Source organism: Danio aesculapii, chromosome 5, assembly GCF_903798145.1.
Source record: "Danio aesculapii chromosome 5, fDanAes4.1, whole genome shotgun sequence".
NCBI classification, from domain to species: Eukaryota; Metazoa; Chordata; class Actinopteri; order Cypriniformes; family Danionidae; genus Danio; species Danio aesculapii.
This window is the reverse complement of record NC_079439.1, coordinates 51729944-51749603: the sequence shown is the minus strand read 5'-3', so window position 1 is coordinate 51749603 and position 19660 is coordinate 51729944. Positions and strand designations below refer to the sequence as shown.

General features: G+C 39.0%; 1 protein-coding gene across 1 annotated transcript in view; it reads right to left on the bottom strand.

Annotated features, from left to right (window-relative positions):
- grk1b (G protein-coupled receptor kinase 1 b) overlaps window positions 1-4129 on the bottom strand; it is a 28516-nt gene extending 24387 nt beyond the window's left edge. Inside the window, exons 1-2 of the mRNA XM_056457035.1 lie at window positions 3431-4129; window positions 1683-1810 (exon numbers count right to left, since the gene is read on the bottom strand). Coding sequence (XP_056313010.1) covers window positions 1683-1810; window positions 3431-4129 — 827 coding nt within the window. The remainder of the gene's footprint in view (window positions 1-1682; window positions 1811-3430) is intronic.
- Window positions 4130-19660: the final 15531 nt, after the last annotated feature.

The following is a 19660-nucleotide window of genomic DNA, read 5'->3' as shown; positions in this document are numbered from 1 at the left end:
TGCTAAAAGGGTCAAAGGTGGTAGCCGATTACAGATTTCAAGGAAAAATCGTAATATAAAAAAAAAAAAAGCTGGACCACAACAGATCAATGTCATAACGAATGCTCAAATAATGTAGTTTATAGCAAGCATCATGTTTTTAGATTGTGCCGTCTCTCATACAGTATACAATAAGTCTATAGATCTGTTATTTTGACTAAAGAAGATATATTATTTGAGTTTTATCACCACAACAGTAGAAACTGTATTATCTTAGGAAAAAAGAACGGCACCGTATTGAGATTGGAATTGAATCGTCGATACTTAGAATTTTGGTATCGGGATCGGATCAGTTCCAAAAAAATGGTATTGGTGCATGCCTAGTTCGGAAGTGCTAGTATAGATCAGGAAAATTTAGAGACTGGAGCCACTGCAGGTGTCACCATACCCTGTGTTCTCGCTCTCTCCTCCTGTTCTGTGTTACAGATTACCTTGAGTTACCTGCTTTTATTCACAGTCACGGATATCGACTGTAAAGATCAGGAAAATGTGATGGAGACTGGATCCACTGCAGTAGAATTACAGTCAGAAGAAGCAAGAGAAGAAAGCCAGCTTAGAAGTGCTGCAAATAAAGAGGATGTAATGCAAATCTAATGGTTTTAAATTGTCCTACGGATCCTGTCCACATGCAGATATCAAACTGTTGAAGAGTTCTACCGAGCCAAGGTGTATTTCACGTTCTTGGATACAATTACAGATGAACTCGGAAGAAGATTTAAAGTAGATGGGATGATGCCCACAGGAAAAATACTGCAGTCATTCCAAAGCCTGAAAGTTCATGACCACTGGGTGGGCACACCAACCACAGAGGCTGTCCAAGCAATACAAACACTGTAACTTTTATAGTGTTAAGGAGGAGCAGCAACTGAAGTCACGTGACAAAAAGGGTATGCTTTCAATTCTAAAAGTAACCAGTGGCCAGCACATTTTCCCTACACTAGTGGAAATGCTTAGAGTATATCCCACCCTATATGTATCAACTGCAACTGTGGAGAGATCCTTATCAAAAATGAGGTTAATTAAGAACCAACTTCAAAGTCTCTGCTCAGAGGAGAAACTCTCCAACCTTCTCCTTCTCCCAGCTTAGGCTGATTTAAGCTGTTTTTTTCAGTAAGCTGTGTTTCCCCCACACCACCAACCCAAACTAAGCGTGATTTCCACGACCATCACAACCCCCCATCCCCCCTCCCCTAATTGGTGTGATTTCAAGATGACTGTGCTGGAATCAGTCAGCTACATCTGGTTGAGGTTGGCGTGACAGTCCTTTGCCTAGAGCGGCAGTTCAGCTTGCTCCGGCCCTGAATACCTCCAAAACAAAATAACATCTAACAAATTAAAAATGATGAAATATTTGGTATATGGTAATATTTGTACAGTTACACATCTCGGACAAACAATCAATGGTGTGTATGTTGTCTTGTACATCAGTTGCACCAAGCTGCAATTGCTAGACAACAAGACAACCCAAGACAACAACTAGACCAGATGCTCTGTGTTTGAAGTTTTCTGTTTGATGTAAAATAATGCCATACATATTGTTTTGATGACATTCTAAAATTAAAATTAATTAATTAATTAATAAAAACCTGAATTCTGCTTATGTTAATGACATCTTCACACAAACATATAGATGTAATTAGCACCTGAGGTCTCCTCCATTCATGATGGTCATGACCAGGCAGAGGTCTGTTTTGGTCTGGAAAGCATAGGCCAATGTCACAATGAAACGACTGTGGACTTTAGCCAAGATGCGCTTCTCGATAATTGCACCCTATGAGAAATCAAGAAATGATAAGAAAAAAAACAGACAAGGAAAACAAGGTAAATAACAAATACTTTTAAAATGGAGGCCACATTTAATTATGCATGTTGATAAGTTCTTAAAAGTTGTTAAAATGATACTGGACAAAATTGTTTATTGGAAATGTACCATGAAGGCTAGAACACTTATTACATATATAATATCTATTTTAAACATTAAACATGTTTCATGCTTTATTTTATTATTCATCCAGGTTTCTTTATCACACTGACATGTTATTAATTAATAGTGCTGGCCAAAGAATTATTGCATCCAAAAAAAAAAGTTTTGACAGTGTACACTTGTTACAAATTATATGATTTTAGCCAAAACTCCATTTAGCAATACCACTACGCCTGGGAAGCACTTGCATTATTTATAAATAAAATTATATATTTGGAAAAATACTTTAAGTATTTTAAATACAAAATGAAATAAAGTTTTTAATTACTAACTAGGACTACCTACAAAATTATTATTTATATAAATATTATTAATAAATCACTAAGGAGACTGAAATTAATTTTCATGCAAGAAAGTGTAAACAGTTCCTGAACAAGACTATAAATGTTAACAAGAGGTTAATTCCATTTACTTCACTAATACCTTTAAAGGCAAGTAGATTATGCCCATTTTACGTCTCTTACTGAACTCTAGTTCATTGCTTTTCTCCTCTCTGCTTTGGCATTCAGAATGTTTTATGAAAATTCCAAATGACTACTATCATTTCTTGCTTTCTTTAACCCCTGAAAATATTTAGCTTCTTCCTTATCTTTCTGTCGTATTCTCAGTTGCACCTGAGCTGCTTTTTGGAGTATCAAGCAGAGCCTGCAAGCCTCTTTGCACTGAGCCAATACACTGCAATTAGAGCTGCTTAAAACCATGTTCTCAGATTAATCTAATCTCATGCCTTTATGTGTTGCTTTCCCCTTTTCCTAACTGCTATTTCGCTTACTATTGTGGAACTTTGGCATTGTTCCACTAGCACAATTTTGTGATTTGCATACTAATAGGGATTTGAGGTCTGCACATCTCTGGACAAGTCTGGACACTGGATTAATATCCTCCTAGGGCTTGAGTGTCCACATACATGGACAGCACATTTTATCTCTTTTAAGTGGCTAATTAAAATACTTTGAATGTTTTATATTTTGTTACAGACATACAGTGGAATCAAGCTACTGTTTTGCAGCATATGAAATGTCCCAAACCCTATTTTTAACTGTCCAAAATGGGGAAAAAAATTAGTTTTTACTCTCTGATAGTCAAAGCAAGTTCCAAAAAAAGTTATATATGCATCTTATATATGCATTAAAACATTTCAGAAAAAAAGTGTTTTATGTAAATTCGAACCACGAGTCCACATAAATGAAATCATTTTTCTCTAAAAGTACATCATATCAAGAGATGATACTTAGATACTTAGATATTCTAATTAAGATCCAATAAGCCTAAAAAGCAAAGAGAAATAAAAAAAAATGCATGTAAAAAAAACACCTTGGGCCTTAGTCGGATATCAAATGTGGTTTGCATGGGATACAAGTTTGTTTTGTTTTTTAATGCATGTATATGTTAACCTCTATCTCTTACATCATATCCTTTTCGTTTCTTCAACCTCTTCTTGTTCAGTTTCTTGTTTGCATACATCTTCCCTGTTGCCTTCATTTGACAAGCATGGACCTCACCAAATCCGCCTTTCCCAAGCACCCTAAAATCCATGAACCAGTCTTCAGCAACAGGCTGGCTCTCCAGCCATTTAAACTGTACATAACGTAGAAAGTACATACTGTCCTTGAAGCCAGTGAGTGCTTTAGCTTCAAGGTGGACAAGGAGCTGTTGTTCACTCTCTTTAAACAGATCTCCTCGAATGTTCTTGAAGTCCTCTTTCACCCTGCTCACAGCTTTGTCTCCCAGAAAGTCACAGAAGTTTTTGGAGGAAGACTCGTAGTATTTGTTGACTATTTTCTGTGCTTTCTGAGCCCGGTCATTTTCCTGGGCAACGATGTAATCTTCGATATCTTTCCACAAATCTACAGGATTCTTGTATGCTACTTCACTTTCAAGGTATTGATGAAAGAGACGCTTACCAATTGGTTGGCGTACGCACATACTGTCAAATGAAGTATCCACTGTAGTCTTCATTTGTTCACATTGTCTGATGTGTGGCAGGTTGAGCTTGTTACGGTATTTTTTGTCACGCATAGTTGCTGCAGCAGCACCATCTATGCTCCCACGTGCTGACACATAAGCAGAGTTGGCCACCACAGTCTCCAAACCTCCAATATCCATGTCTGACAAAGAGAAAAATAAATGTTGAAGGGATATCAGGGTTAAAAATTTTGTTTATACAGTATGCATGTCTATCTATCTGTCCTACCTGTCTGTGTTTACATGAGTATAAATCAAATTATTGGTATTACCTTTTACAACTGTTTATCAAAATATTTAGCATTAGTTTTTATCTCTTTTGTTTTGAGGTACTGCCTAAGGTGGCCTAAGGCTTTAGGCATCAATCACAAACAAACATTTCGAGTTTATATCCAGCAACTGCCCATAGACCTGTCAATATGACAAAGGCTTGTCACAAATGCTCATATTAATTCATTTTGACCTCTTCAGAAGGTATGCAAAAAAATTATTCCCTTTATGTAATGTAGCAGGTTGAAAGCAACAACATCATTGTCATGTTGTAGATAAGCAAAGAGAACTGCAATGTATGTAACCAAAGTGTAAATTTAGCTTATGTGAATATGACAATCTTGTTTGAAACATTTATGAATAAAGCACTCTATCCATCGCATGTGTTCAAGAAAAGCTATACATGGATAAAATATAGACAGTAGATATAAACAGTAATGTTGAATATAGACTTTGACTAATGTTTTTTAGACTTATTAAAATAACTTGAAATATTGTCTCATGGATCTCTGATCCATGCTCACAGGCAGTAGTGATAAATAATGGAAGTGTTGCCCAGAACAACCCTGATTCTTTCTCAACCAATTAATGCTTACCATTTATACTTCAAAGCTGTGAATGTGACCAGTTTAAATGTAAGCTACATTGTTTTGCTAAGATACTATGTCAGTCTCCCTCCATAACATGGTGTGCTTTTAATAACAGTGAGTGACCTGAGGAGAAGTTAACCCTCCTGCTGATTTAAGGGTAAAATATTACTCATGACCATTTTAAGTGATTTTATCGGGAACTTTAAGGACTTTTCTAAAACGACCCCAAAATTAGAAAAAAAAAAATACTTTCATATTTATGAAGACATGAACATGTATAGGGTACAGCAATTGTCTTAAAGGTCAATGTTGGCCTGTCAGTTATAAAACTATTGCACAAACGTGCACCCCCAACCCATTGATATCATTAGCCTATTATAATTGTGTCATGAATTTTACGACAGAATCATTAAGATTTTTCTTGATCTCAACTGCAGTGGTACAGATTGAATTTGTTGTTAAAATTCAATAAATATTAATGATGCTGTTTTAAAATTCTAGAGTACTGACACTTAAATAAGGCATTAATAAGACATTTTAATGACGGTCTGTTTTTTCAAAATATTTCTGACACAATTAAAATGGCCTCATGACAATAATGTTTATGACAGATTTATGACTTCTATGACTAATTTACTGACTTACTGATTTACATACAGAACTTTTGTTGTCTTAGTAATGCAGTAAAGTTGTAATAACAAAGACATCTCAAACAATGTATTTTTTGTATTTAAATTACAAAGCTGAGTGAATGGCACTTAATGACAGTTGTCGTAAGCATGCATAAAATCTAATTCATATTTATGACATATGTCATTATAAAGTTGTTATGGCTTAAGTGTTACCCATTTTGCTATTGACAGTAATTTTTCAAAAGATTTTTGGCTAAACACATGGGGATAAACTTGAGTATGGACAGTTAGGACATCTCACTTAGTTTTCAGTAAAAGATAACTGAAAATATGTCTGTACTTTGTATCTGATCTTTTTTCATATATATATATATATATATATATATATATATATATATATATATATATATATATATATATATATATATATATATATATTCCATAGTTTTAAACAATTAGAAATTGCATAGTTAAAATGACAACTTTTAATAAAAAAAGTCAAAAACATAATACACCTGTATATTTTCAATAGTTTGCATCTGTATAATTTGTGAAATGTCTCAACAAATATTAAGTAAGTTTCACCCTAGCCACACCACACCAGCATAATATATGCACAAAATAAAAAATAGTTTTCCATCTTATTACATAAATAATTCATCTTTAATCTCCCTACCTTTGTTTTTGTAACCCTCCCCTTTGTTGAATCCTTGTGACAAATAAAATCAATTGAGGTTTAAAAGCTCCCAGAATCAAATCCAAAGCATGGGTCCTCTTTCATTCAGCATTGTAAACTTGGATCGTGCACTGGTACAACCTCCCTCAAGATAATGTAATTCATTGGCTTGCCTCATTCTTTTTTTCCCTCCCTAGTTTCACTCTTGGTTTGATTGCAAATAAGAGAGAAGAGTGAGGGGGAGCTTATAGTCCATCTGAAATCCAAACCGATAGTTCATTAGGCTGTGTGGATTATGGTTCGTGGCTTAGAATGGAAGAGACTTGTCACAGTCTATTAGTGTAAGTCTCGGTGGGTCAAGTTATCAAAAGGTCACTGCACAAGCAACAAGCCCCTGATCAGGATGCATTAACTGCTGTTACTCCATCTTGTGTGACTTGGACTCTGTCAGAAATAAGGCATTCGAGATTAAAATGGCAGTAATGTGCATAGGGAAGTTTTTTTTTTTTTTTTTTTTTTTTTTTTTACATTACATTAGAACTTTAAACATTTTATTATTTTATCTATGAGCCATGTCTGTCCTAAATGAGCCCTGAAATAATAAATAAGCATTTGTAAAATTTGTTCAGAAAGCAAAATAACTGCTCCAAGCATTCATATGTGGTTTGAAATTCTATTCAAATCACATTTCTGGAAATAAATTTCAGCTTTGTCATTCTCTGTGTAACCTTTTCGAACTGCAATCTAATGGTTGGATGATTTTCTGAGATGTCAATAAGTTTGGCTGGCTCTTATAAGAAAATCACACAGTTGAATCAGAGTTATGAGCTGTTGATTTGCACTTTGTTTGTGCTCTCACAGCACCTGCACAAAAACAGAAAAACACACACACTACTTGGTTCACAGTGGTACAATGGTACGATGAAATCACAGAAAGATTAAAAAATGTCTGATATTCTAATCAGTGACAGACGAGTTCTTGCATTGATCCTAAAGGTACAGCCTGTACACCAGCAGGTGACCTTTCCCACCTGCAGCTTCTCTGCGATGGACATCCAGCCTCTGGGCCTAGACTGCAGCTCTGCACAAGACGTTTGGCCATAGGAGAAATCGTCGTGCCCAACTGAGCCTGGTTTCTCTCTAAGTTTTTTAATTATTCACTTTCGCCAATTGGTGAAGTTTTTCCCTGACCGCTGTTGCCACTGGCTTGCATGGTTCGGGATTTGTGGAGCGGCACATCGATGGATTTGCTCTTCAGTGTTTGAAATCTCAGCAGTGAATATTAAACCACAATGAACTGAACTAAACTGAACTTCAACACTGAAAACTGGACTGACACTGTTTCAATTTACTATAATCTTCTATGTGAAGCTGCTTTGACACAATCTACATTCTAAAAGCGCTATAGAAATAAGGATAATTGAATTGAATTAAGTCACATTGACATAATTCTCTATGTTTTCCCAGCTTAACATGTTTTGAGCTGTGTGGCAGAAAGTGGAATCAAACACAACACAAGACTGTGGATATTCATGCAAAAGCCAACCTGAGGCATCCTTTTCGCTTCAGATCCTTTCATGAAGTTTCTGAGAGAGTTGATTTGGGTTTTTCCAGCTGTTTCTACAGAGAGAGAGAGAACGAGAAAGCAGGCTGCTTCTTCTGGTCCCGAGTGTGTGATACGCGGCGTTCTTTGGGTCCAGTGCTCCAGAGTGGTTTGTATTGTTGCTAAGTTCTCTAAAAGAGCAACACGGTTGTGCAGCACGTCTTTTTCAAGATGTCGCTCCGACCGTGCATTTCTGGATGCGGTGGTAGCCTGTCGCCGAATGATGGGCACGAGAACTGCGTTGCATGCCTGGGAGTCCAGCATGTTAATGCAGTGCTCGCGGGCAGTGCATGCTGTCACTGTGATGGCATGTCTGTTGCGCAGCTAAGATCTCGGCTCGCTCTTGTAAAAGGGCGACCCAACCCAGTTGTCCACTGCGGCTGGCACTAAGGCAGGTCTAAGGATTCCAGTGGGAGTAAATCCGCCGTCCCCGGGCTCGCGAACCTCTTACTCCTCCAAGTGCTCCATCCAAGTTTCGAGTGAGAGAAGTGATCCATCTAACCAGATGGTCGCCCTTTCGCTTGATGACACCAAGGACCAGATGTCCACCACTGCATTGGAGGTTGGACTTTCACTGTCTGATGCGGATCCGTACCCGCTCCATCCCTCCGGGGTGGTAAAGTGCTGCGCCAGATCCAGAAGCGGACATGTTAGCTGTGCTTTCCCGGACCGACTAGATGGGTGTTACGTGCATGATACTATGAAGGCCAGACCTTCTAAGCCTCCCGTCCCCTTCTTCCCGAAAGTGCACAGTAGGCTCACGCAGTCTTGGAGGGCAACTTTTTTGCTTGATCTGCGTGCGCCTCCACCCTCACCACCCTTGATGGCAAAGCAGCCAGGGGGTATGAGACGATCCCACAGATCGAGCGTGCCATTGCGGTCAACCTTTGTCCGCGTGGTGCCTCTTCCTGGTGGGGTCAACCACTACTCCGTCCAAAGCGTGCATGTTATCTGCCTCCCTCGGAGTCAGAGCCTACACAGCTGCAGGCCAAGCTGCTTCCGCCCTAAATGCTATGGCCAGCTAACAGTTCTCTGAATAAATGCTGATCCATTGTCTGAGCTAATCTGAGATGGAATTACAAATCTGGGAATGACCTCTCTAGTCAAAAATTTTATCACAGTTCCAGCAGCTTGATCTGGGGATGGCACAGCTTCTACCCATCTGCTGAATCTGTCTATTACTACAAGCATGTATCTTTTGCCCTTTATCATGTCCACAAAATCTAGTACTAGATGTTTAAATGACCCTTCTAGTACTGGTATATGCCCTATGGGTGCTGATGTCCCTTTCCTGACATTATTTTGTGCACAAATTTCACATTCAGATAGATAATTATCTACTGTAGCCTGCAAATAGGGAGACCAAAAGCCTTGTTGTTTTATCTTCCTAGGAACCTCCCCCCTCCCGCAATGGTCAAAACCATGGGCATCTGTTATTAAAATTGTCAGAAGTGGTGTGGGAGCAATCATTAGTCCTTCATGGGATCTCCACAATCCATTTGTATCCCTAGTAGCCCCTCTATGCTGCCATGTCAATAACTCATAAGGTGTAGCTTGTCCCTGCATTCTTACTACATCATCTATTTGTGGATTTGGTTGGATTAGAACAGATGGGGCCATAATTGCTACTCTGCACCCAGAGGCTTGTTTGGCATATGAATCTGCTACATTGTTCCCTTTTATGATGTAATCTCCACCTTTTTTGTGTGCTTGGCATTTAATAATTGCAAGCTTTTTTGGATACATCATAGCTATGATCAAATCATTGATTTGGCCAGAATGCTGAATTGGAGTGCCGTCAGTTTTCTTAAATCCTCTCTGCTTCCAAATTGCTCCAAAGAGATGACAGACACCATGTGCATACGCTGAATCTGTTTAAATGTTCACTGTTTTATTTTCACCTAAAACACAGGCTTTAGTCAATGCTTTCTTTCAGCCATTTGTGCAGAGCATGGTTGATCACTATGCTGCACCACAATTGGGTTAAAATTTTCTCCGTCCTTTTGGACCACAGTATATCCAGCATGATATCCTAAATGATCTCTGAAGCAAGAACCATTAACAAAATAGTCAAGCTCTGCATTAAATATTGGAGCTGAATTGGAGCTGGATTCTAAATCTGGTCTTAATCTGGTAAAGGCTAAAGACTCAGCAACGCACTCATGAGGCATTCCTTCCCCGTCTAGAGGGGTTTACAGTACTACATCACTTTATGGTTATGTCTGGGTAAGTTAAAAGAGACAAATATGTCAAACTCCTGGCTTAAGTCAAAACAAATCTTCCCTGCTCCAATAATTCAGCTACTTTATGATGTGTATAAATAATTATTGGATACCCCATAGTTATTGCTGATGCTTTTTCATATGCAAAGTGAACTGCTGCCAGACCCTGCTGATAACATGGAGGATAGCCTTGAGCAACCATATCCACCTTGGTGCTGTAGTATGCTATTGCTTGCTTTTTCCGGCCATCACATGTACTCTGCATCAACACTGCAGATGCATATCTATCTTTCCTGTCAGCAACATATAAGTGAAAAGGCTTATCATAACTTGGCATGGTAAAAGCAGGAGCTGTTTGCAGTTCCCTTTTAAGTGACTCAAATGCTATCAAAGCATCAGTTGTCCATATAAGAGTCGCTCTTAAATTTTAGTGTCCTGCTTCCTTAATTAATGTTCGCAAAGGAGCAGTTTTTACAGCATAATTCTCTATCCAATCAGCGTTAAACCCTGTTATTTCCAAAAATGTGATCATCTGGCACACTGTTTGGGGTTGAGGTATATGTCTAATATGACACCCAGATCTTTTATAGTAGAGGTACGCTAACTTTGTATACCTCTAATTGCAGGTCGAGTTGCCCAATAAGTAATAATTCTGTTTTGTCTGAGTTTAAGAGAAGATAATTGTTGGTCATCCAGTCTTTAACATCTTTAATACACTCAGTTAGCTTGGACAGTTTAGACGTCTCGTCAGGTTTAGTTAAAATATATAATTGAGTATCATCTGCATAGCAGTGAAAGCTGATCCCATGTCTTCTAATAATGTCTCCCAGGGGTAGCATGTATATTGTAAACAGCAAAGGGCCTAAAACTGATCCTTGAGGCTCCCCGTATTTTACTGGGCTGACTGTGAAGGCTGTCCATTAATATTCACAAACTGGTAACGGTCAGCTAAGTATGACTTAAACCATTGTAGGGCCTGTCCCTGGACCCCTGTGGACTTTAAGCGATTAATGAGGATACCTTGGTCAATGGTGTCAAATGCCGCACTAAGATCGAGTAGAACTAATAGCGAGATGCACCCTTGGTCAGCAGCTAAGAGTAAATCGTTGGTTATTTTCACTAATGCAGTTTCTGTACTGTGATGAGCTCTGAAACCTGACTGAAACACTTCAAAAACATTGTTCGTCTGCAGAAAGGAACATAATTGAGCAGAAACAACTTTTTCTAGTATTTTAGACATAAATGGAAGATTTGAAATAGGCCTATAATTAGCTAAGTTGCTGGGGTCCAGTTGTGGTTTCTTAAAACAGGTTAAATAACAGCTAACTTGTAAGGATTTGAAAAATGGCCTAAAGATAAAGAAGAGTTGATAACGTTAAGAAGAGGTTCTCCTATAACAGGTAGCAAATCTTTCAGTAACTTTGTTGGAATTGGGTCCAATATACACGTAGCTGGTTTAGAACTATTTATAATTTTATCTAGCTCTTCCTGTTCTATGATTTTAAAGCACTGTAGGTTATTTATATTCAGTGGAATGTTTACTGGATCTGAAGTATAAGGCGGTGCAGAAAGTTTAATATCTCCTATTTTCTGTCTAAAGCCTTCTATTTTATCACTGAAAAAATTCATGAGGTCATCACTACTAATTTGCGGTGGAACATTTTGTTCCAAAGATGACCGATTATTTGTTAATTTAGCGATGGTGTTAAATAAGAATCTAGGATTGTTATGATTATTTTCTATCAGTTTGTGGAGGTGCTCAGCCCTGGCAGATTTTAAAGCCCTCCTATAGCTGGACATACTGACTTTGTACGCAATTCTAAAAACTTTTAAATTAGTTTTTTCCATTTACGTTCCAGGGCACGGGTTGCTGTTTTGAGAGCGTGGGTATGATTATTATATCATGGTGTAGTTTTATTCTCTCTAGCCTTTTTTAGTTTGATGGGTGCCACAGTAATTAGAGTGCTAGTAAAGATGGCATCCATACTGCTGGTTACTACATCAAGGTCATTTGCGTTTGCGGGTGCATTTCAAAGTAGAGAAAGATCAGGTAAGTTATTTATAAATTCATCTTTGGTGGATGGAACAATAGTTCCTAGGGCGATATATTGGAGCGGATCTGCTAATTTCAGGTAAACACAGCTTATATAGTAAGAGGTAGTGGTCTGTAATATCATCACTTTGTGGTATAATGTCTACATCAATGACCTCAATTCCATAAGACAGAATTAGATCTAGTGTATGCTTTAAGCGATGAGTTGGACCAATAACATTTTGCTTTATCCCTATTGAATGTAGTAAGTCCATAAACACGAGCCCTAATGTGTCGTTAGCGTCATCTGTGTGGATGTTAAAGTCTCCTACAATTAGTATTTTATCAGTTTTAACTAGTAAGTCAGAGATAAAATCAGAAAACTCTTTTAGAAAATTGACATAGGGTCCTGGGGGTCTATATATAGTGATTAGAGCGAGAGATATCATAGGTTTTTGCATGGTGTTCGGAAGCATAACATTAAGCACTAATACTTCAAAGGAGCTAAACATAAGTCAGTTTCTCTGATTAACATTAAGAATATCACTAAAGATTGATGCAACTCCACAACCACGACCAGTTTGACGAGCCTCGTGTTTATATAGGAATCCTGGAGGAGTTGCTTCATTTAAACTAATATAGTAATTTTGTTTCAGCCAGGCTTCAGTGAGACAGAGTGCATTAAGATTGTTATCTGTTATTATTTCATTTATGATAAGTGCTTTAGGTGCTAGTGACCTGATGTTTAGGAGACCAAGCTTTATGAAATTTGTATTTTCACTGTTTAGTGGTTTTTCTGGTTATATTCTTAATAGATTATTTCTGGAGCACACAGTACGTTTATTTCTTGATCTAATAATGCAAGGAACAGACACAGTCTCTATGGGGTTAGCTAGGTATGCATTACTGTTATTTATGTGGGAAGAATAGGAGTCTGTATGGCTAAATTGTGAATTTTGTGAACTTTTACTTACTAGTCAGGTAGAGCGAAGTATTCTGGAGATGTTGTCCGACAGGAGTTCAGCTCCAGCTCGACTGGGGTGCAGCCCATCAGCACGGAAAAGCCTAGGACGCTCCCAGAAAAGATGCCAGTTATTAGCAAAGAGCAATTTCTGTTCTTCACACCATGTTAATAGCCATTCATTCAGAGCAAAAAGTCTACTGAACCTTTCATTTCCTCAGCGGTAGGTAGGAAGCGGTCCAGAAACGATGATCTGCGTGGCGGGCGAGGTGCGTCTAACCGTCTCGATCAGGCTCCTGAAGTCTTTCTTCAAGATCTTCTTCTGCCGGAGCCAGGTGTCGTTTATCCCCACGTGGAGGACAATGGCACCGAGGCTCTCGGCAGCGCTCAGGATAGTAGGTATCTGTGCAGAAATATTCTTAACTCGGGCACCAGGGAAGCAGAAAGTGGTACTTTGTTACCTTTGGAGGAAGCGGAGCAGACGTGGCGCACGATTGAGTCGCCAATGATGGCCACATCGCGACCCGTCTCGCAGAGTGGAGCGAAGCGGTCCTCCGTGGGGATCTTGAACACCGGAGGAGGAGACGTTCTGCCCCGGGACCTGGTAAGCACCTTACGCGGCTGCACCCAGGGGTTGTGGTAGCCGAGTGTCGGCGTGAACGACGCCTAGGAGAGCCGCGCCCTCGGTGCGCTGGGCCTGGACAGAGAAACACGTGGGGTTAAGGAAGATGGTGTGCTGTGGTTGTATTGCACATTTACTTGACGAGCGAGTACGGGGTAAGAGCACAGCCCGGAGCCCGCTCGCTTCGTCTCGAGGGAGCGAATCTGGGACTCCACTGCTTCCAGCTCCAGCGCCTCCATCGATGCTTCTCCTGCACTCAAGGACAGACACGCAAGCGACATTGTACAAGGTGAAGAGCAAAGCCAGTAAGTGAGAAAATAAGTGAATGAAAGAGGTCGGTAGCATTAGCTGACCAGCGGTGCTAGCAGGCTAAAGCTACAAACACCAGGCGAATGCTCAAGAGACAGAACGTTTGAAAGTAGATTTGTTTGTATGAGTGTGTTAAGGGATTGTTCACCCTAAGTAGGAGAGATAAATATTTAGTGAATGAGGAGGTATTTTATGATAAAAATGTAAATTGCGAGTCTAAACTCCAAACACATGCAGCGAAGCTACCGTCTTGTGACAGCGACAGTGACATCACTCGAGCATGCGCACAAAGTTATACAATGAAAAAACTGTCTTCAAGTAGACTTCATCAATTTCTTGTCCGGATCTTTCCACTGGTTCTCCATTCTCTTCCATTCTTGAGGAACTGCAACTATTGTTTTGGCTTTGCATACCTGGCTCTAGTTTTTTTATAGAAAAACAGCTCTTCCCCCAAACTCTGCTAAAGTTCTTCTAGCCATCCATCTGTTCCTTGTACTTCAGCCCCTTGGATGTTTATGAGGATATCTCCTTTCATCTCTCCATATGACTCTTTTTCCTTCTTTTCCTCAATTTTCACATCTCCTTCTATGTAGACTTGTCCACTTATTGTTGGCATCTGTTTCTTCAACTGATTATAAGGTGTTATGGGGGCGGTGGAGCATAAGGAGGAGGGAATTCCATTTCCTCTTTCACTTTCTGCCTGATGTCAGTTTTTCCACTTTCCCCTTGAGAAGCCTTCTTTAATTGGCGTAAGATCTGTAAGTCTATCTGTTTTTTCTCTTTTCTTTTTTCTGACTGATCTTTGGGTTTGTGGTTTTTTATCAATGTATCAATATCTCTAAGATGAATTAAATCAAATGTTCCACCCACTGGCCACTTGGTAATTATTTATCTTGTCCTCTTCTCCCATTTCCTGGACATGTCTGCTATGATACCTTTGAGTAGAGGGAATTTGGAGGATATCACTTCTATTAGAGTCGCCATTTGTTCTGACATCAGGCCTTCAGCTGCCACAATCTGTAAGATCACAAGTTATTATCATGTTTTTTTTCCCACACTTTTATTCCCTTGCTTTTTGTGTATGGTTGAGCCTCATTTCAATTGATTCTTTTTCCCTAAGTACTTCAATATAGCCCTTGCACATTTTTCTTTCATTTTCTTTGATTCTGATTCATATTCATTATTATTTTGATATAGGTAAAATTCTTTCAGTCCTATAGCATAAATGGCACTACTTCATATCCAATTTTCACCCACACTGACCAATTGTATTTCCCACTTTTTGCACAAACTCGCATATTTTACTCTTGCATTCATGTATCCTTTCCAATATTGATATGCAAGAGATTCAGTAAATTGTGTTCTACATCCCTCATATACTGTCATACTAAGACCCACCTTATCCTCTGGAATATCTCCTACCCCCATTAATTTAGGAAGTTCTTTTTTCTCATGTACTCTTATCATTCTTCTCCCTCTTTTACCCCTCATCCTTTTTCTTTTTCCCATCTTTGTATGTTAATGATTACTTCCTGGCATCTTACACGGATTAGTCCTTCGTCCTGCCCTGTATAGCACCACTCTCACTTGTAGTTCTTTTAGTGTCATGTCATATTTACTTCTGTTCCTTTGCCTCCCCTCATTTACCACTCCAGGTAATTGTTCCCACAGTACCGATCTTACCAGACATGATAATCTCAACCTAGGCCTTTTCAGCACCCTGACTGTGTCATCTCCCTGGTTTTGCTCATTTGGTACTATTTTGGACTCAAAGGAATCTCTAAGTCAAACACTGAATTCGTCACTGTTCTTCTATCACGTCCATACCTTCTACAGGTTTCTTCTAAATAATTTCTTACTGTCTTTATTGTTATGTTTTTCAATATCTCCCTTCCAATCCACAGTAGGCCATCTTATCTCTGCTTTTTTCCAAATTAATCTGTCTAGTCAGGGCTTTTAGAATTTCTTCTTTTTTCTCATCAGTGAGTATTTGTTTTTTTCCCTGTTATATCTATATAAGTTGACTCATTGCAAAAATGTGTATATTTACCTTCTGATTCAATCAAAGCCTGAACTCTTCTTCTTTCTTCCTCTGTTTCAAATCTCCTTACTCTGAAATATCTTCATTCAGAATCCATCTATAAACTTTCAACACTCTTCCTTTTTCACTATCTTATCTCCAGATATTATATACACACTCACCTAAGTACAATATCCTATGTAATAGAATTTTCTACTGTCTTTATGGGCACGAGAGGTTGGGTTTCTCCACTTAAATCACAAAGATTACAATTTTTTGAATGCCCTAATAGTCTACAGACCCAACTTTTTGGTGGGTTTTTTGTTCTTTGCACTCTCTTTGTAATCTGTTTAAATATATCCATTTACTTCTCCACTGCATATCTATATTGCTTATTCAGTATTTATATTATATTAATCCTAATATTTTCACTTAAAGCTAGTGTGTTGTTTATTTGTTTTTCTGTTCTCAGATTAAGGTCAACTTGTCTCTTTATTTATTTACTTATTTATTTATTACACCTTTATCATATATCCAATTGTATTTTACCTTACTCTATTATTATTATTATTATTATCTTTATTATTATTATTTAAAAGACCTCACTATCATTAAACCAGACCCTATTAATTTCTAAATTGAATCATATTTCTACGAATTCATTTTATTTATTATTATCTTATATGTAAATATCTATATATCTAGTTTATAATCTATAATAGTGTTACTTTTTATCCGCTTTTTATCACAGACACACCACTAATCACAAACACTTAGCCACACTCTGTCCCTTAAATTCAGAGGGCTCCTTCTCTCATCCTTCATCCCTTTATTTACAGGGCTCATTCAGTCATTCATTCCTCTCAGTGCAACAAGAAAAGCGTCCGTCTCTGCCGGGTCCCACTTAAGAGACGGTCCAGGAGGGGTGCGCTCTACCTGTCCACTAATACGGAATTTATAGCCTCATTCACACAAGCATTCACACACACACACAACACTAAAAGCGGTAGCTACAGGGGTTTTCTTGCACTTTTCTATACTTTACTTTTGCTTTTAATCTCTTAACTGTTATCACCTATTCAGAATTCAATTGTTAAAATCTAAAATTACTCTATGCATATCTTATATGATATGCAAAGTCATTATTTCTTTCTTATTTTTTATTTATTTATTTTTTAGGTACAGTTTAAGTGTTTTTACCATCACAAGCAGGTACTGGTAGACAAAACAAACTTTCTATTGACAAATACTGTATTATTCATTTATTTATTCTTTTTCTTTCACTTAGTTTGTTTTGTCCCTTCAGTCCAGCACGTACTATTTTATTTATCTAATATTAAATTAATATTTCTCACTATATTTCAATCTCTTAACCACAATACTTTCTTTTTCCTCTCACAAAGCCTTAACAGCCTCACACTCTGGCACTCAGCGTTTTCAAACACAGTCTCCTTCTCATACTTCAAATTCACATTTCAAATCTCTCATCACATATATTCTCATTCACAAATCTCACAGCATATGCATTATTTAATTCTCTTTTCTAAAAATTTCCCCTTCCCTTTGGTCTAGACCACATGAAAACACAACATATAGACTAACACAGGTCAGTCCACTGAGATCCAGCCCTCCCTGTAGGTGCTTTTGGGATCAGATTAAAGGCCTCCTCCCTATTTCCCTGCCTCTAATGGGAGAGTCTTACTCAATCCACAGGCGAGTACAGAGACGCGGATCGCTCCTTTGCTCTAATCACACCCACAGCAAGCGATCATTTCCAGTGCTACCTCGCGCGCCTTGCTCCCGCCTCTCACGTAGCAATCCATGCATGTACCTCTCTTTCATATGCATATAATTTACAGCAAATTGTTAATGTATAATGCAAAGCTAATTGTTTAGTGCATAATATACAGCTATTTGTTAGTGCATGCACATTTCCCTGACAACCTGGAAGACCTCTTTTCTTATAAATAGTTCACTTCACTAACTTTTATTATATATATTTTTTTAATTAAATTTAGTCAATTTCAAGGTTCTTTTTTAGTGGTGAGGTATGTATAGACTAAAGATGAAGGTGTCTGGACCTCCTCCCAGCATTCTAATCAGAGCACCAAAAAATTATTTAAGCAAAATTTTGCTTACCTCTTATAGCTTTGTGCACTCTATTTTTTTTGGTCTCTGTGTAAGCGTCTGCCAGGATCGGCCCATCGACACCCTCCTCCTCAGTCAGCCTCAATCCAGCCCCACGTTTTGAAGGCGCCAAACTATGTTGTGGAGAGTTGTGCTGGATCTCAATGTATATCTTTTAAGTTTCAAAAAGGTCTTTGAAGTTCTCAAATTGAAGCAGTTTATTGTTACAGCAGAGTTGGTCGATCGATCTCTCTCCCTCCCAATGTCCAAAAACCCACAGTTTATATACAGTTTATTATCCATAGTTATCATGTGATATGATGTAACAGCACCCTATTCCCGGCTCTAATAGGATCCTAGCTTTTTAATAAATGGCTGTATGTTTTTTACATAACTTAAAGGTCACATAGCATGTGCTTACAATTATGTGTTTGCATATGATCGTGTTGTTTTCATACTTTCTAAATGATTCTCCTTATGCATGCCATTTTGGTGAGGGTTGTTTTTGTCTTGTTCAATATATACATTGTCTAAATGTATTGCATACGCTCTGTCTGAATGTTCTCACTTTGGCGCATGACCTGCTGTGTGCTTCAATTGTAAGGCCCTTAATTATAAGGCCCTGCATGTTTGTATGTCTCTTCTGCATCACTTGAATATAGGTATTTCTATAAGTTTTAACAGTGTATTTTAATAGTAATCTATGTTTTAATAGTGGCAGATTATATAGTGATTACATAATAAAAGTTTCACTATGTGCATCAGAAATTCTCCAATACTATGCTCTTTGGACCACTAAGTTGCACTGGGAAGAACAATGGCCACATCAGTGATCCAGGAGTGGCAATTCTGGCTAAACCTGGCAGATATGCGTGACTTTGACAAAGTTCGCTTTCTTACCTTGCTCAAATCGCAGGCTTGACGACACCGTCTGTGAGTGAACCCAGGAATTCGCGGCGTTGAAGGAGCAGTCGGATTCGATGAGGGCACCCGCCTGCAAGAGCTGCTCCACCGCCCCCACCTGCACCTCCAGCCAAGTGGCAGCATCGAGCAATTCACAGACAGGTAGCCCCCCCCGCCCCAGGGCACCGTTAAGTCCGGTAAATGGACCGCAAATCGTCCCTGAGACAAGCCATCCAGAGAGGAGGGAACTTGCTCTTTCCCCGGGGGTGGGCCGGACTCCACAACCAACAGCGTTTTTCATCGCTACCACAATTTCAATGAAAGAACGCTTTTTACCCTTCCCCGGATGTGACAGCCCAAACACTGCCAGTCTGGGATGCTATGCCTTCCAGCTTGAGCGATCGGTGCAATTCGCCAGTGGCTCGCGAGGTGTGGTAGGACGGTCTACCTTCCCTCACACTTCCAGCCCCTCCACCAGAGCCTGAGTGTGAGTTGAGAGTGAATCTCTCACCTCCTGCTCTTCCGTGGGACCCCAGCAATCCCCAGATCAGCTCTCTCACTCCACGCTGCCCCACCACTGGTGCGTCAGCAATCGTGCTGATGAAGCCATTAGCGAGGGCTCTGCCTGCCTGGTTAGCGCGGGCCAGCCCATCGCAGTGGCTCATTTGCACAATCAGACTCGGCTATGCGATTCAATTCGTATAA